Source organism: Ictidomys tridecemlineatus, chromosome 3, assembly GCF_052094955.1.
Source record: "Ictidomys tridecemlineatus isolate mIctTri1 chromosome 3, mIctTri1.hap1, whole genome shotgun sequence".
Taxonomy (NCBI): Eukaryota; Metazoa; Chordata; class Mammalia; order Rodentia; family Sciuridae; genus Ictidomys; species Ictidomys tridecemlineatus.
The window spans coordinates 166,387,720-166,415,390 of NC_135479.1; the positions used below are offsets into that span (position 1 = coordinate 166,387,720).

The 27,671-nt window shown below is 37.3% G+C and overlaps 1 protein-coding gene across 1 annotated transcript; it reads right to left on the reverse strand.

Moving 5' to 3' along the window:
• LOC101955907 (cell cycle control protein 50C) lies at positions 1 to 27,653 on the reverse strand. Its single transcript, XM_078044398.1, has 7 exons — positions 23,091 to 27,653; positions 21,243 to 21,353; positions 18,520 to 18,621; positions 17,715 to 17,802; positions 17,133 to 17,273; positions 4,425 to 4,634; positions 1 to 576 (listed from the first exon to the last, which is right to left on the reverse strand). Exons 1-7 carry the CDS (start codon positions 23,337 to 23,339, stop codon positions 389 to 391), a joined length of 1,089 nt encoding a protein of 362 aa, XP_077900524.1. The 5' UTR covers positions 23,340 to 27,653; the 3' UTR covers positions 1 to 388.
• Between the last annotated feature and the right edge of the window lie 18 nt (positions 27,654 to 27,671).

Below are 27,671 nucleotides of genomic sequence, written 5' to 3' on the forward strand. Positions count from 1 at the left end.
TAATCTCAGCCAGTCAGTAGGCTGATCTGATAGTTGAAAGCAGGTTTGCATCATCTTGCAATGGCCTTCTTCTAGGCTGCTCCCTCATCGTCAGGCACGGAGGACTTCAAATAAATACTTGAGACTTGGTCTAGAGCGCAAGGATGATTTATTAACCTCATTCCAAGGACATTTTATTATACATAATTATGCCTTTCTCCCTCCCCCAACTCCTCCTCTCTCTCACCTCTGAAATTCCCATTATTTATCTGTCTGGAATGGTTTTGGTTCTGTCAATCCAGTTCCCCCTGTTGAAATGTCTCAGCCATCTCAAGCCTTGCCTGAGACCTTTGGCTCTATTACGTCACTCCTCATTTCTATTCGTTGCTTTCCTTTGTAAATCTTGACTTTAACGACGATGGGACAGTTTCTTTTTTCTCATCTTCCCTTGAATTGCCATCAGGGCAAAGGAAGACATCCACAGAAATACTCCTGTCACTGTGTAGGCAAGTCCCAAGAAAATGCTGCTACCTCCATTCCATGTCAGTGTGGAAAGGATGACAGCTTTTTCTCCTTGGAACTTGGTTACTGGAAAATCTAAGAAGACCCATTAAGGATCCTTCACAGTACCTTTCGTCTCTACCATTGCATACATAGAATATGTTAGGTTAAATCATATAGAATTGCTGTTTTGTAGGTAAAATAAATGGTTTAATATTCAGTTTCATATGATTCAACATGATCAAGAAGTATTCTGCGTCTCGTTGGAATAAAATTAAGTAAAAACAAGCCTAGCTTCGATATAGTCATAATCTGAATGACTTTTCAGACAGCTGAATAATGGCCAAACGTATTTCACTTACTCTGAGGAATCCAAGGAAGTTAAAGTCATATACAGCAAACCTAAATTTTTATTTATGAATCAAGAGATCCAGGGGAGGTTAAGGTTCCTTAATAGGCTAAACTTTGAATTCCTGCTTCAGGGGAAAGGATTTAAGGGGGAGGATTTAAGGGGGAAAAAAAGTAAGTAAGATAATAAGATAGATGGCAAAGCATTTTTGATGGGAAAATTAAAGATGGTGCATTTGTTTGGGGAGTGTAAAGGCCAGCATCCCCACTGCTGGGGAGAAAGTGTTTGAAGTGGGTTTGCTATCATTAGCATTTTAATGATGTCATTTTGATTATGTATGTGGCCTGAGGTTTTTAAACATCTGGTGCCTTTTGTAAATGAAACTAATAAACAAACAAAGATTTCTCATAGCAACAGCAGAGGACAGAGGTATTTCCCAGCAAAGCTCTTAAAAGGCCTCAAATCACTTGGCAACACGCTATTTAAAGGCACAAGGAAACATGTTAGGAAACTAGTTCTCTCTTTTCTTCTACATCAGACTTTCTCATTGTCACCAGGTTCCTGAGTGCCACCTAAACCCCTTTGCATGCCTGTCTTCTCACTCATTTCCATTTGGTGTGGGGAGGGGTCCCTCCCTCTCATAGAGAACATCATATTTTCTATTAGTAGTGGCTATTGTCTGCAGCCCAGGCTGGTTTTCTTGCCTTTCAGCCAGACCCCTGGGTTGCTTGGTTAATATTCACAGTAGGGCCACCCCAAGTAGTACAATGGTAGTCCTGAAGCTCAGGATTGAAGGTCTATGGGGAAGACTTGAGAATGATCAGCATTAAAACATGACTGAGAATGATGGAAACCAGAGAGAGAGAGGAGGAACAGTGGTGTCCCTTGTTTGGAACATGGCCTTCCTGCCTCATCTCCCAGCTCCAACTCGTCACAATGCATTACGCGGGCAGCAGTACCTCCCCCACCTCCAACTTCTTGAATGCAGTTATAACTACTTTACTGGTAAGGCAGTCACAAGTTAAGATCAGGGGTCCAACTTGAGAGGCAATTGTCAAGCAACTTCCTATCTCACTTAAATTTTTTGAGGCAGAAAGGGGTTTTGCTGACATTTCCCTTAAAAGGTAATTTTCTACGATTTACTCTTTTTAAAATTTATTTTTTGTTTGTTCTCATCAGTTATACATGACAGCATCTGTCCTATAACGCTCCACAAGAGAGGCCATTTGTGGCTTTTATGTACATAGAATAGAATTAGAGACCCTGCTAAAGGAACTGGCTAAAGGCAAATGACTACAAAAGGAGGCAAAAAGCTAGGAGGCAGAGATGTTGTCACATTAGCAGGGACATTTCTGAAGCCACCACTCCCCTGTCAGAGATATTCATATACTTGCTGTAGGAGAGAAGAAGAAAACATGTAGTAGGAAACTAGAGCCTGCACAGTCATTCATGGTTTATGTTTCCTCTAAAATTTCTCATTCACCCTCCTTGGGAGGTGAACAATTGTGTGCTAAGGAACTTCTAGTCTGCGTGGGGTCCCACCAAACAACTTGCTACTAACTCTGATATGCTACAAGATGTACCCATGCCTGTTTGGGCTGAAGCTTCAAAGCTGTGCACAAGCCCAGGAAAGATTCTACTTCCAAGAGAATTTTTTTTTCCCTCAGAGAGCGTCATAAAGAGAATTTAAAATTAACTCTGAAGATTAGAGTTAGTATAAATTATGTTTAAATATATAATCTCTTAAAGACAGTGTTTGGTGCCATTTTAAAGTTAAATCCTTTTTGTTTTTAAATTAAGAGTTATGCTGGGCGTGCACGTCTGTAATCCCAAAGAGAAGGCTGAGGCAGGAGGAGGATGGTGAGTTCAAAGCCGGCCTCAGCAACTTAGCAATGTCCTCAGCAATTTAGTGAGACCCTGACTTTAAAGATATATTTAAAAAGAGCTGTGGATGTGGCTCAGTGGTTAAGCAACTCTGGATTCAATCCACAGTACAGGAAAAAAAAAGAGTTACATTTGTATTTTTAAATTAAGTGGAAAATTCTTGATCTCTATTAAGGCATATGTCTCCTAACTTGGACCATATGTCTATTACAAAGGCACCAACTCCCACTTGCTGGCTCAGCACCTAAGGGAGGGACAAACACAGCATCTTCAGTGCAGAGCTCATAACCCGCCCAGTGTGGGCTGGATTAACTGGACTTGCTCCTTGAGTCCAGGGTGCCCTGGGGCTCTGATACTTTTGCCTAGAATAAAATACTCTCAGTCACTACTTTTTTTTTTTTTGTACCAGGGATTGAACTCAGGAACACTGAGCCACATCCCAAGCCCTATTTTATGTTTTTATTTAGAGACAGGGTCTTATGAGTTGCTTAGTGCCTCTTTTGCTGAGGCTGGCTTTGAATTTGAAATCCTCCTGTCTCAGCCTCCCAAGTCACTGTGATTACAGGTGTGTGCCACCGTTCTGGCTCTATTATTTTTAGTCTATATCTCAAATTTGATTCTTATCAAAACTGTATCTCTTTACTTTCAGAGTCCTCCATATCATCCCATCCTATAGGCACTGTTATTTAGTCTTTCTTTTCTTAGAGAACAAAATGCTTTGTCCCTAAGAACTTTTGTTATTCATGCTTATATGGACTTCTTTACCTGATACTGCTATTAGCTCTTAGTCCTTAAAAAAAAGTACAAAATTTAAGTTAACAGTTGAAGTTGGAGATATGCACCCCAAAATATGCCTCTTTAACCTATTATTTTGAAGACACTTGAAAAACAGCAAGTAAAAGAAGGGTACTCCAACCTCCAATTTCTTCCTGAAAACAGAGATAAAACTTCCATGTGAAAGATGCCCTCCCTGGGCTGGGGTTGTGGCTCAGAGGTAGAGCACTTGCCTACCATGCATGAGGCACTGGGTTCAATTCTCAGCACCACATAACAATAAATAAATAAATGAAAATATTGTGTCCACTTATAACTAAAAAGTAAATATTTAAAAAGATGCCCTTCCCTAATGTTATTTTGTAATATTTAAATGTTAATGTAACAATGTATAGGATAACTTCGTTATGCTTTACATTGGTCATATTAAATATTAATAAAATCAAGTGATTTTATGCTTGTTGGAAAACAAAACAGAAGAAGAAAGATGCTCTTCCTACAACAGGAGAGAAGAAATGTTTTTATCACTAAAGACTGGGAGCTGAGGGTAAGGGGCATCTGTATAAACAAACTTGGTTAAACTAACCCTTATTTTTCTAATTACTCCTCCACAATTGCCACTCTTTTCAACCTAGTACATACACACTTAGTCACTTCTTTGGGTCTTGTTTTACCTGAAAATGTTCCTACATCTGTGAAAATAAATTTTGGATGTTTTTTCTCCTGTTAATGTCTTATGTCAGTCCTAGATGAAGACTCTAGAGGAATAGGGGACAGTATTTCCTCCACTCCACACTATTATCTATAAGAGAGAAATGCACTTTTTTTCTTTTGGTGAATAAATTTGGAGAATACCAAAGTATAAAATGAAAGAATTCAACAACCAGTAGCCATATTTTCCTTCATCTTCAGAAAGAAAAGTGGTGTAAAAGGATACTATAGGATATGTCGAAAGTATAATTACCAGCAGGTAAGCCATCAGAAAAATATTTTACTCGATAGAGCCGACGGTATAGTTTCTTGAAGGTAGGAAAGGCAGCGGTCCGCATCCACACAATGAAGTCATCATTGAGGAAACCATTGTTTCCTGGATCACTTGTGTCCAGCTCATAGATGGGCTCCTGCCAGTATGGGGGCTTTTCAGTTCCTGAGGGAGGAAAACAAGGGGAATGATAGAGAAAAATCACCTATCTATCTCCTCACTTTTCCCTAGGATGCAGAGAATGAAAGAACTTCATTCATGAGAAAAGAGAAATAGAAATCAGACTTTTAAAAGAGAAGAGAAGAGAAGAGAAGAGAGAGAGAGAGAGAGAGAGAGAGAGAGAGAGAGAGAGAGAGAGAGAGAGAGAAAGTGTGTGTGTGTGTGTGTGTGTGTGTGTGTGTGAGAAAGCTATCTGAATATGCAACAATTAAAAGTAATGGCCTTAAGGATTTTAAGGAAATACTCATGATAATTTCATAGGGTTAAAAAAAGTGCAGAATATAAAAATATATACATATTATGCCTTAACTACATTACACAAGTATAAAACCTTGAAAAATAGGTAGAACAAAAAGATATTGTCTTCAGTAGTATCATCATGGAAAATATAATTTTTATGTTTTATTTTATTTATTTACTTATTTATTTTTGGAAATATAGTTTAAAACTTTTTTTTGGTTGTAGTTGGACACAACACTTCATTTTATCTATATATTTTTATGTGGTGCTGAGGATCCAACCCAGGGCCTTGCATGTACTAGGCGAGCGCTCTACTGCTGAGCCACAACCAAAGCCCAGGAAATATATTTTTAAAAAACATTTCACAAGTAATCTGAAGACAGCAAATTAAAACAAGACACCAAGCACACAAAATCACAAAAATTGGTTAATATTTAAAGAAAAAAGTGACAGGCATTGAGGAGGCTGTGGAAGGGAGACTCTTATTTGAAGCAGGCATGTGGATTACCATCTTTGATATTACAATCTAAAAATATACATGAAAAGCTTTATTATTTTGCATATTTTTTTTTTTTGGTGCAGAAATTCTGCTTCTAGAAATGTGTTCTAAGGAAATAGCCATGAAAGTGCAGGAAGATTGGTTCACATAAATGTTCACCCCAGCACTGCTCCTGAAAGCTCAAAGCTGATAAGGTGGAAGAATCAGAAAGTGGGTGGAGGTGGAGAGGCCAGGAATTGCAAGCCTCATCCCGCCAGGAAGCGAGGATGCTGGAGGAATGTTGGAAGCAGTGGGTGGAAGGCAGTGCCAGGAGACACTTTTGACTGCACTCTTATTCTCACACTTCCCACTCCACAACTGGGGGCATGTCTTTCTTCCACTCTGCAGAGAACTCTTGAGAACAGCCTCATCTTCCTCTGCTTTTCCATTACCAGTTAGGCCAGTGCCTGACACATATAGTAGAGTTCAAAAAATGCTTGAAAAAAAGGAGGAACGATTCCAACTAAATCTGACAGAAGTTGGTAATAAAAACCACACTGGATTTTAAAGAGTTAGTCAATTAGGGTAGATTTTTTTTTACTTCCATAAAACTGGCTCTACTTGTAGGATGTGCACATGGTAAAAAGGAGCCACTCTTTCTCAACTCTGACTTCTGACTAAAGTATTTCCTACTTAAAAAAAAAATCCAGAATTACTGTGGCGTATGCCTGTAATGTCAGTGGCTCAGGAGATTGAGGCAGGAGAATCCCAAAGCCAGCCTCAGCAACTTAGCAAAGCCTTAAGCAACTCAGTGAGACCCTGTCTCTAAATAAATTAATTAACAAACAAACAATAAAACCAAGAAAGAGCTAGGGATGTGGCTTAGTGGTTAAGCACCCTGGGTTAAATCCCTCCAAAAAGAAATCCAGACTTATTTTTGAAGCATGGGCTATGGTATTTATAAAAGCATATGCTAAATTTGGTTGGATTAATCTGCTGAAGTATGTTTGTATACAATTTTACTTCCTCTGGAAATAATCCTTTGCTGGAGAATCTTCCTTTGTAAACACCGTGGAGCCTGCCTATCTTGCCCCTTCCCAAGACTTCAATCACTTTTGCTAGAAAAAAATTTGTTCAAAGTTGAAATTGCCTTTGGTGCCTGCACTGTGGACCTCACCTTCTTTTTACTTTGGCTTGAGATTATGACCTAAGGTGGAATGTCCTGTGGGCTACTGATGTTAGAAGCACCCAGTTCAAAGGGCTGGACATGGTGGTACATGCCTGTAATCCTAGTAACTCTAGAAGCTGAGGCAAGAGGATTGAAAGTTTGAAGTGGCCTGAGCAATTTAGCGAGACCATATCACAATATTTTAAAAAGGGCTGGTGATGTAGCTCAGAGGTAGAATACCCCTGGGTTCAATTCCCAGGACCACTGAAAACACAAAAAGCAGATTCAAAGGTGCTTTCTCCTATAAACTCCCAATCCCAATCCCACATCATCCCATGCATCCAGAGTATAAGTAAGAAACACGGTTTAAGAGATACAAACATCCTTCTTTTTCAAGTTCCCTGGGTCATTTGTATTCATCTATTCATTCAACAATAAACATTTCTTGATTATTCACTGTGTATCAAGCACCAGAGATATAAACCTGCATAAAACCCATCTCCTCCCTCCAGGAATTCATAGACAGGTATGCAAAAAGAAGGGTACAATGTGGTGAGTGACTCTTACAATAAAAGCAAGAACAAAGTGCAGCAGGAGTTGAGAGAAAGCCAAGGACCCTTTGTGTTATAGGCCTATGGTTACGTGGTAAGACAAAACAACGAAATGTTGCCAAGTTCCTTTCAAAAACTAGTAACTGAATTATAGACACAGTGACCACACATGCTAGTTTGCTGAGGACAGTCTCAGTTTATGTCTGTTTTCCCAACTGATTTAGCATGTTCTACAGATAAACAGTGTACATACAATTTCATCCCACCAGCTCTCAGGCATGGTCTGTCTTTACTGTGTAAACTGCCCATATGCAATGAATGGTCTACTTACTAACTTGTGATTGTAAGTGAAAAATGAGCAGGAACACTTTCAGTCAAAATCTAATATAAGCTGTCCCTGTGACCTCTGCCAGCTGTTTCACATTCCAGCCAGCTAGCCCATAGTTTCTGTTTTGGCCTGTGAGTTGTGTGAAGCTGCCAGAGTGCAAATCAGTGGGGTCAGTGGAAAACGTGGGAAATTATAGGTTCAGTTATGTGCATATGATGTATGTGTGGGAAATAGATGGCAAGCACTCCTGCTGAGAGGAGTTTGAACTCTCTTGCAAAAGTGTTTTTTCTATTTATTTTATGGTGTAATTGTACAACTATTATATTGTTTGATGTCATTTTTTATTTGTTAATAAACCCTTTTAGCTGTGAAGAGCTAAAAAGTGGGATGTATGTCTTTAATGTGAAAATGAATAGTTTCTTAAGGAAGGTGATGAATATACCCATACCATATGAAAATCTAAAGAGATAAATCTGCTGAAGAACATCAAAATTTGCTTCAAAAGATTGTTGCTTTCTTTTAAAAGATTATATCCAAAGACAATGGTTTATTTATGTATCACTGTGAGCATGACTTTTTATTAACATCAGATGGATTTCTTTCAGTTTCATTTTTCTATTACAGATAGTTTTTGTAACCAAAGAAAAGCTTTTAATGTGTTGACTCCATTAGCACAAGAGGAACTTTGTAAAGAGTTAAATGAGGCCATTTTTATGTGAATGTCTTCACATAAAAATCAGGTAAATTACCTATAATAGTTTGATGGGGGAGTGGTTAATTCCTCATAGAATCAAAGCCAAGTTCTTAGAAGTTCAATCATTGAAGATGAAACCACCAACATTATTGTAAATGTTACTATAAACTCAGCTAAAAGCTTCAAGAGTCAAGTTTAAATTGGTTTGTAGTGACATAATAAAATGTAGTTTTGTAATGATGTAAGTAAAGATAACATTTTTGGTAAATTGAGAAATCTACATAGAAAAAAATGTACTTAAAATTGGTCATTGTGTATATATAATTAACAATTGTATCCTAGCAAGCTACAATATCTCATTAATCAAAACAAGAGCTGAAGTTGTGCAAATTTAATTATTTTGTATATTTACTAAGAAATTGAACTGCAAAATTTTTATATTGACACGTTAAATTAAACATATTTCAGCATGATACCACTTACAGTACCATGGATAAGAATTTTAGAAATATTTGAACTTTTAAGGAATGTTTTTGTATATTAGATAGTGTGTCCTACAATGATCTTGAATTTTTTCTGTAAATGAATCCTCTAATTTTGGTTGCATTTTGCTCAAAATAGTTAAAAAATTTTGAAGTGTCTGAAATATTAAATATCAAAAAGCTTAAATTTCTGAAGATTTAATGAACTATAATTATTAAAAACCAAGCTTGCAAGTAAGATTGAATTCTAACTTTGTTAAAGCAAACAAATAATTTTTAAATTCTATAACTATGCTTTAGAACATCTTGATTTATGTGAAGATTTCTTAAAATATATTTTTTTTAGTTGTAGATGGACATAGTATCTTTATTTATTTATTTTTATGTGGTGCTGAGTATCAAACCCAGTGCCCCATACATGCTAGGCAAGTGCTCTACTACTGAGCCACAACCACAGCCCCATGTGAAGACTTTTGATAGCCCTGGACTGGATAAAATTTTCTGTACTAGATAAAATGATCCTGAGAAGGTCTAAGATTTATAGCATTTAGATTTAGTAATACATTCAAAAGAATCAGAAGTAGAAAAAAAGACTATATGAAGTAAAAACAACAACCATTATTGATGAAAATATTTTGATTGAAATACTAGAATATTCTACTGAAAAGAAATTGAAATTGAGAATTTCCTCCATTTAGCCAAATTGTCTGTATCTTGTCACCTAAAAAGTATTTTGTCAATAAAACAGATTAGAGTCAAAAGAGAAGAATCAGTTAAAGGCATTAACAATTTCAAATTGATTAACTAAAAAATTCAAATTTAAAAATATTTGAAAATTTTTGTGAAAGAATTAAAACTAGAGGCTGGGGTTGTGGCTCAGGAGTAGAATGTTCACCTGGCATGAATGAGGCCTTGGGTTTGATCCTCAGCACCACATAAAAGTAAATTAAAAAAATGTATTATGTTCAACTTCAACTAAAAAAAATAAATATTAAAAAAGAATTAAAACTAAGGCTACAGTAAAAATAATAAGTTCATTAAAAATATATGGGCATATATAAAGACAGATATTGTTGGCCAAGAAATTGTGAAATTATATCCAGAATAAATAAGGTGAATGTGTATCCTGAATAAACATCCTACTTTTGTTATCTTGTAATATTTAGATAATAACTAAAGTAATTTTTCTAAAAGTTGTTTTATTGTACACTTGTATGTTATTTTGATTTTTGAAGCAACTGCATTTTTGAAAGTAGATTTTAGTACAATTATTTTATAGGGTCTATGAATGTTATGTCAATTTATTGATCAGTAAAGGAAAACTCCAAATAGGTATATAGCTAGTTATTCTAGTGCCCCCTTTTACTCTCAAAAGTGCATCAGTTTGGATGATAAATTATATGATCATCCTGAATACAGTTGAAGTAGCAAGTTTCTTAAAACATCGCCTTTGTCTTGATGGTAAATTGGGAGGAAATAGAACCAGTCATGGAGATCCAACATGGCAGGCGCGGAGAGATCAAGTCTCTGACCTCTTCAGCTGTGCGGGCATAGGGAGTCGTAAACAATCTACATTCTGTTTGCTCAGGATCACTAGGCAATGCTGAGCTGATGTGGATCTGGGGCGAACAGTCTGGGCCTCTCAGAACACACACTGAGCCCAGATCAGCTGAATTCAAGCTCCCGTTCGCCTGCTTCCCGCAGACAAACAGCTGTGACTCAGCACTAATCCATCCGGCTGAAACAACCGGTCAGCCCTTCTGATCCTATGGAGGTAAATGCCAACTGAGCCTTCATAGGTAGTGGGCACAGGTTTGAAACAGGGCTTGGGAGAGACAGTAAGAACCCACCCATTGCATTGGTCACCCGGCAAAGGGAAACGAACTGTCGCCATTTGCAAGAGATACCACCATGGCAGAGAACTGACGTCACCAGACTGCGGCGGAGGAGATAACTTCATTGAAACCTGAGGCTACAGGTGTGTAACCCCCTAGCCTTCCCTCTCCACACACCGGGGAAGCCTTAAGGGCCCCTCCCAGCTCTCCCGTGAGCACGATAGCCAGACCAAGGGAATCAGAAGTGGCATGGGACCTGCAGCGCGGAACTCCCAGCTACCGCTCCTATCAGTGCTGACAACTGAGGTCTCTTGCACCAGCTACCGGGGTCGTGGCTACAGGAGGGCAAGTAAAATTCGCTGAGGATTCTCAGCCCCAAGCTCTACAAACTTAGGGTCCGAGGGAATAGCAAACAGGGAGAGTTTTCCCAGTCATTTATGAAAACAGGGCTCCCGGGAGCAGCAGACCTGGCATGTAGCCAGTATTGTGGTGAGTGTCACTGGTGAGAGGCGCCTGGCTAGAGGAAAAGTGGGGAAGTGACCAGACACAAGAGGAGGCCCTAGGCACTCAGGATTGGAGACTCGCCCAGTCTGGGAGGAGGAACTGCTGCACAGTGATTGCTTCCCGCGTATTGACAGGAGAAGCTTGGCCTGGTGGGCACAGCTCCACCTACTGGAAGAGAAGTTAATCAAACTCTAAGACTGCATTTATTCGTTTTTTTTTCTTTTCTTTTTTTTTGATTTGGGTTTTTTCATTTTCATTTTTCTTTCTTGTTGTTTTTTAATTTTTTTAATTTTTTAATTTTTTTCCTCTAATTTCAATTTTTATTTTTATTATTTTTAGAAATTTTTTCTTTTTTTATTTCCTATTTTTTTCTTCTTCTTTTGTATTTTCATTTCTTTTCAATTTTCTTATTCCCCCTTCCTTGAATTCTATCTGCTTACTCTCATTCTCTTTAGTGACTTCTTCCCTTCCCTTCTAATACCTTTCCTCCCAAGCATCAAATAAATTTATAGGAGTAAGCAGTAACTCAGAAGTCAAACAGAACAAGAAGTAAAATGAGTAGCATGAAAAAGCAAGGAAGAAAAGGAGTACAAACAATGCAGGACAGCCTAAATATTCAGGAGGACCTAGAGTCATCAGAAAAATGGTCATATAAAGAACTCAAGGAACACCTTAGACAGATGGAATGGAACCTTAAAGAGGATACGAGACAGCAAATTCAAGCAGCGAAAGAACACATTGAGAATGTATTACACAAACAGATAAAAGAAGAAGTTAAGCACCTTTATCAGGAGATAGAGATTATAAAAAAGAATCAAACCATAATCTTAGAAATGAAGGAAACCATAAACCAAATTAAAAACTCAATTGAGAGTATCACTAACAGAGTGGAGCAAGTAGAAGCCAGAACGTCAGATAATGAAGACAAAATATATCATCTTGAAAAGAGTCTAGCCAACTCAGAAAGGCTGGTTAAAAATCACGAGAAAAACATCCAAGAGTTATGGGATAACATAAAAAACTAAACTTACAAGTCATCAGGATAGAGGAAGGTACAGAGATTCAAACCAAGGGAATGAGTAACCTGCTGAATGAAATAATTACAGAAAACTTTCCAGAAATAAAAAAGGAAACAGATATACAAATTGTAGATGCATACAGGACACCAAGCACACAAAATCACAGTAGACCAACGCCAAGACACATTGTTATGAAGATATCCAATATACAGAACAAAGAGAAAATATTAAAAGCTACAAGGGAAAGGAGGCAGATTACATTCAGGGGTAAACCAATAAGGTTAACAACGGATTTTTCATCACAGACTCTGAAAGCAAGAAGGTCATAGAACAATGTATTTCAAACACTGAAAGACAATGGATGCCAATCAAGAATTCTGTATCCAGCAAAATTAAGCTTCAGGTATGACAATGAAATAAAAATCTTTCATGATAAACAAAAGTTAAAAGAATTTGCAGCCAGAAAACCAGCATTGCAAAGCATCTTGAGCAAAACACTACACGAGGAAGAAATGAAAAACAATAACCAAAAACCATCAGTGGGAAGTGCCTCCGTAAAGACAGAGTGGGGGGAAAGATAATCATGGAGAAACAAACTAAATTTTTTAAAAAAAGGATAAATAATCAAACATGGCTGGAAGTACAAACCATATATCAATAGTAACTCTGAATGTTAATGGCTTAAACTCTCCAATAAAGCGACATAGGCTGGTATCATGGATTAAAAAAACAAATCCAACAATATGCTGCCTCCAGGAGACACATCTGATTGGAAAAGACATACACAGGCTGAAGGCAAAAGAATGGGAAAAAATATACCATGCACGCGGTCCTCGTAAGCAAGCAGGGGTGGCCATCCTCATATCGAATAAAATTGACTTCAAGATTAAGTTAATCAAAAGGGATAAGGAAGGACATTATATACTGTTAAAAGGAACCATTCACCAACAAGACATAACAATTATCAATATTTATGCACCAAATAATGGTGCTGCGACATTCATAAAACAAATTCTCCTCAAGTTCAAGAATCAAATAGACCACAACACAATAATTATGGGTGACTTCAACACACCTCTCTCACCATTGGACAGATCCTCCAAACAAAAGTTGAATAAAGAAACTATAGAACTCAATACCACAATCAATAACCTAGACTTAACTGACATATATAGAATATATCAACCATCATCAAATGGATATACTTTTTTTCTCAACAGCACATGGATCCTTCTAAAAAATAGACCATATATTATGCCATAGGGCAACCCTCAGTAAATATAAAGGGGTGGAGATAATACCATGCATTTTATCTCATCATAATGGAATGAAACTGGAAATCAATGATAAAAGAAGGAAGGAAAAATCCTGCATCACATGGAAAATGAACAATATGTTACTGAATTATCAATAGGTTACAGAAGACATAAAGGAGAAAATAAAAAAATTCTTAGAGATAAATGAAAATACAGACACAACATATTGGAATCTATGGGACACAATGAAAGCAGTTTTAAGAGGGAAATTCATTGCCTGGAGGTCATTCCTCAAAAAAAGAAAAAACCAACAAATAAATGAGCTCACACTTCATCTCAAAGCCCTAGAAAAGGAAGAGCAAAACAACAGCAAATGTAGCAGAAGGCAAGAAATAATTAAAATCAGAGTGGAAATCAATGAAATTGAAACAAAAGAAACTATTGAAAAAATTGATAAAACTTAAAGTTGGTTCTTTGAAAAAACAAATAAGATCGACAGAGCTTTAGCCATGCTAACGAAGAGAAGAAGAGAGAGAAATCAAATTAGTAACATACCGGATGAAAAAGGCAATATCACAACAGATGCTATAGAAATACAGAAGACAATTAGAAATTATTTTGAAAACCTATATTCCAATATAATTGAAGACAGTGAAGACATCGATAAATTTCTTAAGTCATATGATTTGCCCAGACTGAGTCAGGAGGATACACACAATTTGAAAGACCAATATCAATGGATGAAATTGAAGAAGCAATCAAAAGACTACCAACCAAGAAAAGCCCAGGACTGGATGGGTATACAGCGGAGTTTTACAAAACTTTTAAAGAAGAATTAATACCAATACTTTTCAAGTTATTTCAGGAAATAGAAAAAGAGGGAGCTCTGCCAAATTCATTCTATGAGGCCAACATCACCCTGATTCCGAAACCAAACAAAGACACCTCAAAGAAAGAAAACTACAGACCAATATCTCTAATGAACCTAGATGCAAAAATCCTCAATAAAATTCTGGCGAATCGAATACAAAAACACATCAAAAAAATTGTGCACCATGATCAAGTAGGATTCATCCCTGGGATGCAAGGATGGTTCAATATATGGAAATCAATAAATGTTATTCACCACATCAATAGACTTAAAGATAAGAACCATATGATCATCTTGATAGACGCAGAAAAAGCATTCAACAAAGTACAGCATCCCTTTATGTTCAAAACTCTAGAAAAACTAGGGATAACAGGAACTTACCTCGACAATGTAAAAGTTATCTATGCTAAGCCTCAGGCTACCATCATTCTGAATGGAGAAAAGTTGAAGGCATTCCCTCCAAAATCAGAACCAGACAGGGATGCCCTCTCTCACCACTTCTATTCAATATAGTTCTCGAAACACTGGCCAGAGAAATTAGACAGACAAAAGAAATTAAAGGCATAAAAATAGGAAAAGAAGAACTTAAATTATCACTATTTGCAAATGACATGATTCTATACCTAGCAGACCCAAAAGGGTCTACAAAGTAACTATTAGAGCTAATAAATGAATTCAGCAAAGTGGCAGGATATAAAATCAACACGCATAAATCAAAGGCATTCCTGTATATCAGCGACAAATCCTCTGAAATGGAAATGAGGACAACCACTCCATTCACAATATCCTCAAAAAAAAAAAATACTTGGGAATAAACCTAACAAAAGAGGTGAAAGATTTATACAATGAAAACTACAGAACCCTAAAGAGAGAAATAGAATAAGATCTTAGAAGATGGAAAAATATACCCTGTTCATGGATAGGCAGAACTAACATCATCAAAATGGCGATATTACCAAAAGTTCTCCATAGGTTTAATGCAATGCCAATCAAAATCCCAACAGCATTTCTTGTAGAAATAGAGAAAGGATCATCATGAAATTCATATGGAAAAATAAAAGACCCAGAATAGCAAAAGCAATTCTAAGCAGGAAGTGTGAATCAGGCGGTATAGCGATACCAGATTTCAAACTATATTACAGAGCAATAGTGACAAAAACAGCATGGTACTGGTACCAAAACAGGCAGGTGGACCAATGGTATAGAATAGAGGACACAGAGACTAATCCACAAAGTTACAACTATCTTATTTTTGATAAAGGGGCTAAAAGCATGCAATGGAGGAAGGATAGCATTTTCAACAAATGGTGCTGGGAAAACTGGAAATCCATATGCAACAAAATGAAACTGAATCCCTTTCTCTCGCCATGCACAAAAGTTAACTCAAAATGGATCAAGGAGCTTGATCTGCATCTGATAGAAGAAAAAGTTGGCTCTGATCTACATATTGTGGGGTCGGACTCCAAATTCCTTAATAGGACACCGATAGCACAAGAATTAATAACAAGAATCAACAAATGGGACTTACTTAAACTAAAAAGTTTTTTCTCAGCAAAAAAAAAAAAAACAATAAGAGAGGTAAATAGGGAGCCTACATCATGGGAACAAATTTTTACTTTTAATACTTCAGATAGAGCCCTAATATCCAGAATATACAAAGAACTCAAAAAATTAGACAATAAGATAACAAATAACCCAATCAACAAATGGGCCAAGGACCTGAACAGACACTTCTCAGAGGAGGATATACAATCAATCAACAGGTACATGAAAAAATGCTCACCATCTCTAGCAGTCAGAGAAATGCAAATCAAGACCACCCTAAGATACCATCTCACTTCAGTAAGATTGGCAGCCACTATGAAGTCAAACAACAACAAGTGCTGGCGAGGATATGGAGAAAAGGATACAGTTGTACATTGCTGGTGGGACTGCAAATTGGTGCGGCCAATTTGGAAAGCAGTATGGAGATTTTTTGGAAAGCTGGGAATGGAACCACCATTTGACCCAGTTATTGCCCTTCTCGGACTATTCCCTGAAGACCTTAAAAGAGCATACTACAGGAATACTGCCACATTGATGTTCATAGCAGCACAATTCACAATAGCTAGACTGTGGAACCAACCCAGATGCCCTTAAATAGATGAATGGATAAAAAAATGTGGTATCTATACACAATGGAGTACTATGCAGCAATAAAAAATGACAAAATCATAGAATTTGCAGGGAAATGGATGGCACTAGAGCAGATTATGCTTAGTGAAGTTAGCCAATCCCTAAAAAACAAATACCAAATGTCTTCTTTGATATAATAAGAGCAATTATGAACAGAGCAGGGAGGAAGAGCAGGAAGAAAAGATTAACATTAAACAGAGACATGAGATGGGAGGGAAAGGGAGAGAGAAGGGAAATTGCATGGAAATGAAGGGAGACCCTCATTGCTATACAAAATTACATATAAGAGGTTGTGAGGGGAATGGGAAAATAAACAAGGAGAAAAATGAATTACAGTAGATGGGGTAGAGAGAGAAGATGTGAGGGAAGGGGAGGGGGGATATTAGGGGATAGGAAAGGTAGCAGAATACAACAGTTACTAATAGGGCATTATGTAAAATTGTGAATGTGTAACCGACGTGATTCTGCAATCTGCATTTGGGGTAAAATTGGGAGTTCATAACCCACTTCAATCTAATGTATGAAATATGATGTCAAGAGATTTGTAATGTTGTGAACAACCAATAAAATAAAATAAAATAAAATAAAAAGAAGGATGGCAAGTTCAAAGCCAATCTCAGCAACATTGAGACACTAAGCAACTAGGTAAAAAAAAAAAAGAAATAGAACCAGTCATTTCATGTTTCTGGTAGGTACATGAAGGAGATGCACACAGTAGGGAGAGTTAAAGTGAAAAGGAGCCAACAAAGAAATAGATAAGAAGGACTCATAAACATCTCTCCACACATTCAAAACAAGTTTTTATAAAGAGGTTAGAATATTGAACTACTGTATAGATCTTACCTACAAAATGATCAGAAAGATTTCTGAAACTTGGATTCTGAAATTTGACGTACTTATCTGTCCACCATGTAAGTCCAGTCTTTAGCATTGGAACTTGGATATGTTCAGATGTTGAACGGATATATGAAAGGATTATGGTATCTGAAAGGAAATTGCAAGTTGTATCAGAGGTGCATGCTAGTAATTTTGCTACTTTTCAAAATGTAGAACCAAAATGCAGAATAGATGAAAAAAAGGGTTTTTTTGCAGTCTCAACACTCCTACATGCCACAGATGCTAGAATCACAAGACCATTCTTTTTCCTGCTGAAGTTGAGGCAATTATTGAAAAATACTCTTGAGCTCCATATAACTTGTATTCTCTGACCATTCCTTCAGATTTCTGGCAAGGAAGAATTTATTTGTAAATGAAATAGCATACGTCGGTGTTCTGGCTTAATCAAGATAATACATAAAGCATTAAAAAAAAAAAAACAAGAACAAAAAACCCCTGCCCCTCAGCTGCAAGAATTATGTCCTGGATATCTAGGAAGTCATACACTATGGAAAAGGAACATCACAGAGATAGAAAAAAGTCACCTACCATTGAACATGCTGTTGGCAATAGCACCGCAGGGAGCAATGGGGATCTTATTGGAGGTCACTTTGAATGGAGCACAGTCCTTAACATCCTGGATGCAAGATGACACAGCAGTGAGAAATGCTTTTGGCAAACTCTTAGAATACTGAAAGAGGGAACACTGGCAACATTGATCAACCTACCCTGTTTTATTGAAACAGACCAGTATTTTGGAATACTATCTGTTTTTCCCAGGCTTCTGGTTCACTTAGACAAGGACATTTTTGTGTTTTGGAGATATGCATGTACCTATGTGGGTATCCAAATGTGTTTCTTTTCTCATTATCAATACATAGCTTACCAAAAGTTCTGTAGGAAGAAACTTAACCTTGTGACTATGCTATCTATTACATTAAATGCTGGGATACATTTTTTTTTTTTAGGTGTAGATGGACACAACACAATGCCTTTATTTATTTATTTATTTATTGAGAGAGAGAGAGAATTTTTAAAAAATATTTATTTTTTAGTTTTTGGTGGACATAACATTTTTATCTTATTTGTATGTGGTGCTGAGGATCGAACCCAATGCCTCGCACATGCCTGGCGAGCGCGCTATCGCTTAAGCCATGTCCCCAGCCCCAGTACTCTTTCTCAGTAACAGTTATCCTGTATATCCAGCTCCTTAATTCATGCAAAAACAAAATAAGCATTACTGTTTTATTAAACCTTAACTTTTTAGTTTATTTTTCATCCCCTTTTAGACTAAAAAAATCCCCCTGGTTTAAAAAATAAAAAGAATATTACAAAAAATTAAATAAAGTCTTACCCTTACATCCTTACCCATCAGTTGGTTATGACTTCTGGATAGGACATAGCGATAGAGGTTCTGATAGAAGCCATACAATTTGTAGTACATATAAACATCACCCTGAATGGGAGAAAAGCAAGAAGAAATAGACAGTAGGAGAAATTAAGTGGAATGTTAATAAACTTGGACAGAAATTTTTAAGACAAAAAATACTGAAAAAAAATTAATGGGAATTGAAAGTTCCTTTTTGGAAAATAGAAACCCAAGAAATAATTCTTAACAATCACTACTGGGAAGTCCTGGCCTATAGACATTATTGTAATGACTAAATAACCTATTTGTAAAGTTTTCATAAGGCCTACTGTTCTCTTGCTTTGAATTTTTTTTTATAATCAGGCTTTGTATTTTCAATATATAAAATTTGTTTTTACAAATATTGTTATTTCCTAGATATACCAGGAGAAGCACTTCACTAGGGGTTGTGGTAGGCACCTAAAGTCATATAATTTCAAAGCAAATGTATGAAATATTATTCAACATTGGAGCTACTGAGCATATTTAGGTGTCTGTGCATACTGGGCACATAAAAGCCATGTGACTAGAAGCTTCTTCTTCTTTTTAAAAAAACTTTTTAGTTGTAGATGAACACAATACCTTTATTTTATTTATTTTTATGTGGTACTGAGGATTGAATCCAGTGCCTCACACATATAGGCAAGTGCTCTATCACTGAGCCACAACCCCAGCCCTGAGACTAGTTGCTTCTTGTGTCAGCCTCTGGATGTTTTGCCTTTTTATCCCTAGGATCTAGCACAGTACCTGGCATGTAAAAATTACTCAAGGACACAGATGGAATGACTCACTGATCCAAAAGAAGGCAATCTTTTTGGTACTGGGGATTGAACCCAGGGGTGCTTAACCACTGAGCAACATCCCCAGCCCTTTTTTATATTTTATTTAGAGATAGGGTCTTACTGAATTGCTTAGGGTTCACTAAGTTGCTTAGGCTGGCTTTGAACTCACAATCCTCCTGCCTCAGCCTTCTGAGCTGCTGGAATTACTGGCATGTGCCACTGTGCCCAGCTCCCTAGGGACACTTGACCACTGAGCTGCTTACCCAGCCGCTTTTTATTTTTCATTTTGAGATAGGGTCTCACAAAGTTGTGTAGGCTGGTCTTAAACTTGAAATCCTCCTTCCTCAGTCTCCTAAATTGCTGGGATTACAGGCATGTACCACCTTACCCAGCTAAGAAGGTGATTTTCATCCTAAAAATAAGTAGCCTTGTTGCCATGAGAGATACCTTTCCATGTGTGCTATTGTAAAAGGCTGTTCAGTCACAGGCTACCATTGTGATTTTACCTTTATGGTGACAAACCAAGCCTCTTGAAATCACCAGGCAGAAATAAGACAGATTTTCCTAACACCACACATGGAAATGTCCAATGTAGTTGTTTATAATTAATATATCACATACCTTCAAAATAATGAAGGCCTGTTATCTCAAAATAAAAAGGCTTACCTTTATTAAGTATATCTTCTTGATGATATATAGATATATAGATCTTCTCTCTTGGAAGAGCCTACCTCAGTATCCCTGCCGTGCTTAGCCCCTGATTTGTGGGACCCTGGGGAGCATGGCCTTCATGCAAACACTTGATTTCAGGGCACAGGAGTTGAGATCATCCCTATCACTCTCTGCAGTAGATCTGAGAAGAGCTTTCTTCATGTCCTCCTGACTTAATCAAATGAAAAATGCATTTCCTTCAACTCCTCAAAGGTATCTCTGGACTCTGTATCCCTCAACTGCACCAAGCTCCCATTGACCTGGTCCCCCTCCTCCTCTTCATTGATGGCTCTCTACGTGCGATGGATCTTACTCCTGACAGGTTTTCTCTTGAGTTTCCCGCTGAACATTCCACCCCAAGGAGGTGCTGTTCCTACCTCACACCCAGGTGGTTCCAAACCTAAACCATCATCATCTCCTCAAAATCCTCCTCACCTCTGCCCCTTCCCCCTTTCTCCTCTATTTCCTAACTTTTCTCCTTCCCTAGGGTCAGACCCATCTTGTGGTCTGGCAGCTTTCTCAGCCCCCAGCTCCCTTCTCATTTCCCTCTCAGGCATCCCTCCATTAAGTCTCTTGTGTGTCTCATTTTGTCTTGGTTTTTTCTTCTCACAGGACCTGGACTGACAAATATGACTTTACTCAGCAGGAACTTCTCAATATTTCTTTGCCATTTCTTACAGTGCCTGACAATCAGGCCAAGAGTCTCTTTGGGATTAGGCAGTTACTTATAGGGAATATCTCAGGGTGGGGAGCTCCCAAGGAAGTCTCACTGACATTAGCTTACCATGTGACCTTGGCCAAGTCACCTAACCTCCCAGCCCATTAATTTTCTCATTACAAAATGAGTGGTTGAATTCAATGATCTCTAGTTACCTCCTGTGCTGACATTTGAAATAAAAACTATTTGATTGATTTTAAGAATCAATGTTACAAAGTTGGGAAGGTAAAGAATCTTAAAACTTAAAAATGAAGAAACAAAGGTGAATAATAATACAAGGGATGGGGGAGGGGTGATAAACTCAAGATTTGTCACCCTCACCCTGCCTTATTTTCTTTTTTAAATACTTTTTTTTGTTTGTTTTGTTTAACCATTTGATGGAAATTGTCAACTTACGGAGGAGAGTTCAATAGAAGTATAACAGCACAACGTCAACTGAACTCTTCAATTTCACTAACCTTCATAGTCTTTTGAAGGTTGAAGGGAATGGAGCAGGTGCATTGTTTGTCAAAATTTAAGGCATTTTCCCGCATTTTAGCACAATCTTCACAAATGTTTGTGTAATTAATCTGTCAGGCAGGAAAAAGAACAATTATTAATTTAAAAATTACACGAATTCTGATCAAGTCCCAAGTACACCAAAGTCTTCAACTTGTCTGGGCATGGAGCCTTCAACTTGACTGATGGGCATCTCGTGCTGTGCAGGGCAAGTGTTCCAGGGTGTTTCACGGGGAGTGGGCCTTCGTGCAGCCTTTCATTTGAGAACCTGGCAGCATTTGGTCACTTGCCTGGAGTTCAGTATTTCTGTTGCATTCTCATGCGTCCTGTTGGGACGAAGCCTTGCCTCTTGATCATAAAGAAGTGTTAGTAGGAAGGTATTAGTCAGTGACACATGAAAACTGGGCTTATAGTCTGAGTCTAATCACCTTTATGAGGAAGTTGCTTCATTGTTTTGCCATTTTATTGTATGAAAAACATTCATATCTATACGTGTATGAAGATGTGAGAAAAAACAAAGAATAATGTTACCTTAGATTGGGTAGAGAGAAGTGCTGGGAGGGGAGAGGAGGGGATGGGGGGAAGGGAAAGGAATAAAATAGACATTATTATTGCTGTGTTTATATACGTGACTGTATGACCAATGTGATTCTGCAACCTGTACGCTAAGAAAAATGAGAAATTATATCCCATCTGATTCAAATGTATGATATGTCAAGGTCATTGTACTGTCATGTGTAACTAATTAAAACTAAAAATTAAAAAGAAACCACATTCATATCAATGGATTATTTAAAATGGCATACAGAGGAAATTACCCCAAATGACCAAACACAGAGAAAGAAGTGTTCCAAGTATGATAATTGATGTATGTGGAATAAATCTAGTTTAAAAATGGTATTGCATTCTGCTTGTTTCTTTATTTCTAAGTTTTATGAGTCAATATGTATTGTGTACATGTACTAAACTATCACATTGTATTCAATAAATATGTATAATATTTACATGTTAATAAAGAAACTAAAATAAAAATGCACTTTTTTTTTAAAGTTGAAGGCCCATATCTTTGGCTCTTGCTCTCTATCAGTGCAATTCATGGATCCTTGGTATTGGCACTCCTCTTGCCTCTATTAGTGGCATGCCTGCTCCTCTGCCAGTATAAAAAGCAACTGACTCTGCCAGGCCCTTGCACACAAATATGGCTGAGCTGACCAGCTTGAGGGCAACTGTCGTTAATAGGTAAAAGGGACAAATAAAGCAACCACATGGGCTCTATCGCTATCTGTACTGGTGAGCTGAAAGAGGGATGTTGCAATCTCATGTAGGTCCCTGTTGAGGCACCATGTTCTTTAACTAATCATTCCCATTTATAGTCCCAAAGCTGAAAATTCCTGGAAACTGCATTTAAAATGTGAGATGGAGGGGGCTGAGGTTGTAGTTCAGTACTAGAGCACTTGTCTAGCACATGAGAGGCACTGAATTCAAGCCTCAGCACCACATAAACTAACTAAATAAATAAAAGGTATTGTATCCACCTATAACTTGTGAGGAAAAAAAAAAGTAAGAGGGCCCAGGTGTGGTGGTGCACAGCTATAAGTCCAGGGGCTCAGGAGGTTGAGGCAGAAGGATTGTAAGTTCAAAGCCATCCTCATCAACTTAGCAAGGCCCCAAGCAACTTGATGAGACTCTGTCTCTAAATAAAATATAATAAAGGGATGGGGATGTGGCTCAGTGCTTAAATACTCCTAGTTCAATCCCCAGTATGTATAACTAACTAAATAAATAAATAAAAGTAAGCCAGGACAAACCTCTATTTCCTGAACTTTCCATGCAGACAATAAAAGGATGATACCTATGCAAAAGCAGAATGCTCCTGTGGCAAAAAATATAGTGAAGATTGCCTGGTTTGAGAAGTGGAGCCGGTGGGCAGGCAGCTTTTGTTGCTTTATGGCTGAGTTCTCTGGCATTCTGGAGAGGTGATGTTGGAATTCCTTCTCCATGTTGGTCCTGTAGGAGACTAGACACACTTCTGGTACATTTAGAACATTCCTACTCATAGTGATACCACATAGTGTTAATGTTACAGGAAGAATTACATGAACCCTTCCTTTGCAGTATCTTTTCTACTTCCTGGACTTATTCTTTAACCAGATCTGATATTCATCAGGAGCACAGCTCTCTTCATTCAGTTATTGCTAGGTATATTTTACCCAGGCTCAGAAAGACTTGTTGTGCTAAATGCCATACCTAGAAGGGATAATCCACAGCAAGGTCTATAGAAATCAACATCGGGCAACAAACACACAGATGTAGTCACTATAGGCTATTTCTGGAATTTGGTGACTAATTCAAGGCAAGCCCTTCCTGAAATGGGAAAAACAAATTTATCTTTAAGAACTTGCTCAGATCCTGGGATACATAAAGATAAATTAGGGCTGCCATTTTTTTTTTTTCAAATCTGGCTGTCACCTAATGTGAGTATAAACCGAGTTGGAAAAATGCTCTCAGATAGCTAGCTTTGCTATTTGTGACAATGAGGAAGGGAGAAACATACAAGGAATTGTAGAACACAGATGTTTAATTTCAGCAGATTCCTTTTTTTTTTTCATTCGTAAGAAAAAATCCCATAGAAAATGCAGATTAAAACATCTCTTTCTAATTTCTCCCAAGTGCATTATTTGGAGTAGCCCGGATAAGGTAAGGGAAAGATCATCAATTAAATGTTCAACAATGGTGTATGGTATTAGGCCTGGTTGGTTTTTGTTTTTTTCCCCCACTTAATAGAAATCCACTAACATTTTCATTAGGCTGTTAACAATAGTTAATTATTTAGAAACTGGCATTAAGAATGCAGAATTAGGATTTTTAAAATTAAGCAGTATGTACATTTCTAATCTTCCCTTTTTATTAATACTAGGCAGAGATGCCATGGTGGACTGTTTTTGTGTCAAAGAAGGCAATGATTTTGGCAAATGTGCATTTAAAATAATACAAAATAAATGCAAGTACTTATAATAGGAGGTTTCCAATTCAGAGTCAAATCTTCCTCTTTGCAAAATTGCAAAATACCAATGGGAAACTTTCTTGAGACATTTGAATCTGACTTGGAGGTGGTAACTAGCATGGCAGTCCTTGTCAGACAGTATGTGTGGGAAGATGGAAGCAAATACTTCTAGTTATCATATACTATTGTTTTACTGAGAGAACAGAGTTAAGAAGTCAAGTTTAAAAGGGAATAACAGGCTATGAGATTAGATTATATGTGCAGTGTTGACTTACAAAATATCAGGTTTGTTTGTGTTTAGGTACTTGTTTCTGCTTTGGGTGGGAGTATACTACATAGACAATGCTTAGTAACAGGGCCATCCTGTAATAAATCAATAAAAATTGTATTTCTTAGCCTTTTTATAAAACAAAAAGCTAACCAAGATCCCCAACTAAAAGAAGCTTCCCATGTTGTATATTAATTACAGTTCTCCCAAGATACAGAAAAAAATACATTGTATGATTAAATGTATATATACAAAGAATTGCTCACATGATTATAGAGAATCTGCAGAAACTGCAATGTCCCAGTTGAAGTCTGCAGGCCAAAGCCTTATAAGAGTTAGGAAGAGCCAGTGTTTCCGTTAGAAAGTGTCAGGCAGGAGAATTCTCAGACATGGGGGAGGGTCAGCCTTTGGTTCTATTCAGGTCTTCAACTGATGGCATGAGGCCCACTCACGACAGAGGGCAGTCCACCAATTTAAATGTTAATTTCATTCCAAAATATCCTCATAGAAATACTCAGAATAATATTTGATCAACTATCTGGGTACCCTGTGGCCTGGTCAAGTGGACACATGAAAATTAGTCATCATAGGCACTGCACACTTCTGGTGCAACATTCTGGAGCTATAATCAGATATATTATATTCACCTATTTCTTCTAAATAAATCTATTTTAAGTTTGCAAGTAAACTTCGTATGCCTTGTTTTCAATATCTCCAGAACAGGTCTCCTCAGCACTACTGACATTTTGAGTCAGGTATTTCTTTGTTGGAGCTATACTATAGCATTGCAGAATGTTTAACTGCATCCCTGGCATCTACCTGGTAATGTCAGTCACAATCCCCTCTAGATGCCAGTTGTAACGCCTCCCCCTACAGTTGTGGCAACCAAACATATTTCCAAATATTGGAAATGTCCCTTGTGGGACAAAATTGCCTGTCTGAGAATACTTCTAGACTGGTACTTATGTGACAGTTTGTTAGCAGCTGTTGTGCTATGGTGTCATTAGAAATTTGTTGAGTGATTTTATAAATTTTTGCCTTCATTTTTCTTTAACCCAATGTGTAGTCAGCCTTCTCAGGCGTTATAAGCCATATTTTATATTTGAAGTTGCCTTATATCTTATTGTCTTTTCCTATTAGCTGTAAATATACTACATATGAATACAGAATCTGGAAGTTTGGGGGACACTCACAAATATAATGTTCATAACGATCTCTTTTTTTTGGTTTTGGCAAGTCAGTAGCAGTTTGGTGGATTGGTCTGGATTCTAACAGAAATAGATTGCAATGTCTTAATTTGCAGATTTGTTAATTCAAAAAATCGTGCTTGATATACTTTTTTCCAGATTAGTCTAAGACATGTCACTTGACAGTTGAATGCTAGTATTTGAAAGATGTGATCCATTTTCTTTTTTACTTGTGACTGAGAACATCTCACTTGTTAGGGTTAAAGGAATAAAAATAGTAGGTAAGGTTAGGCATAGTTTGGATAAAATTTCATTCTATGATGGCTCTTTTTTCTCTTTCCTTTAACTTGCTGGGCTCTAGACAGGATCGTTGATAATGGCAAACTTTTCCCTCAGTTCTTCTGTGTGGCTTTCGGTCTGCGGAGGTGCATGAGCGGCAAGTTACTAGTGTGCCAGAGTGTGAGATTTGCTGGACTTCTATTTGCTAGGCTCTGAGGCTTGTTTGACACTTCACAAAATTTGAATGTGGAATTTCATGTGGGATCTGTTTGCTTTAATATCTCTTATTTGCTGTATATGCCTGAGTCTCCAAACAGACCAGTTGGTGTCTTGAAGTGAAACAGGAGACCTGGGTTTGACTTCCAATTCTTCTGTTTGAACTAGTGTATGTCCCTTCTGAGATTCAATTTTACTGTTGATAAAACGTGAATAGTAACATTCTTCCTTCAGGACTATTTCAATGGTTAAACAGACAAAGTGTGACAACTGTTACACTGTTTGGCACAAAGTAGATAACCAGTCAACACTATTTAAATGAGTAAGCCAATAAAAAGAATTTGATAAATAAAATAAAAACAGTACTGCACTTAATTCAAAGAATAAAATAAATATTCATGAACCCATACCCATATCAATAATTAAATAAATAAGTAAATGGGAATAAGGAATAGTTCTTTCTTACAGAGGAATTCCAATGAAAATATATTAAGAGAGTAAGATAAACAAAAAAATCCTTACAGTAATAATTGTAGCAGAAAAGAACTACAAATAGTTGTTATAAAAAATAGTGGGCAAAGTTTGAGGAAAACTAGATATTTTCAAAGCCTCAAAATATATTCCCCGAGAGAGAGAGAGAGAGAGAGAGAGAGAGAGAGAGAGAGAGAGAGAGAGAGAGATAAATTACAAAGGAAAAAAACAGCAACTTTATTGTGGAGAAAACTGGCAGATATCACCTTGATCAGGAGATCAAGGCTGACATGACATCACTGGTAAAAGCCACATTAACATTATGTATCCCCTGACATGACACATTGAGAAGCACATACCACTACTGTGGTTTTGGCCAAAAAATGCATGACTTCAATAAGATCATAAGAAAACAATAGACAAATCCAAACTGAGGGACATTCTGCAAAATGTCTGACAAACATCAAGAGTGTGCAAGTCATGAAAGAGAAGGAAAGAAAGAGAAACTGTCACCATCAGGAGATGTAAGGTCTAAATGCAATATGGGATCCTGGCTTAGAAAAAGGATATCAGTGGAAAAACTGGTGAAATCTGAACAAAGTTTTTGGGTTGTAGTTAACTGTATCATACTGATGTTGATTTCTTAGTTTGGCAACTGTATCATAGTTACTTATATAAGATATTAACATTGGGAGAAGCTGGGGGAAAGGGACATAGGAATTAACTATTATTTTTGCAACTATTCTGTATGTCTGAAATTATTTCAAAAAAAGTTAAAAAAAGTAAATGGATAAGACAGGCACAGTTATAATCTCTCATATGTTTACAAATGCTACATCCATCTGTGGCTCTTTCTAGCTACCACTGCCACCCTTCATGCTGGGACCATGCTTCACAGTTTACAGATATGCTCCATGTGTACCATCTCACAGAAATCCTGCAAAATATCATTCCCATTTCATAG

Bases quoted from the DNA above. Each gene is read 5' to 3' on its own strand.
- LOC101955907 (XM_078044398.1), bottom strand. From the start codon at position 23,339: ATGAGTAGGAATGTTCTAAATGTACCAGAAGTGTGTCTAGTCTCCTAC. The intron at 21,354-23,090 runs GTTTGTCCTGGC...CCTGCCTGACAG, and splicing joins GGAAAGTTCAGGAAATAGAG to ATTAATTACACAAACATTTG. The intron at 4,635-17,132 runs GTAAGATCTATA...TTCCTCCCTCAG, and splicing joins TCTTTCTGATCATTTTGTAG to GAACTGAAAAGCCCCCATAC.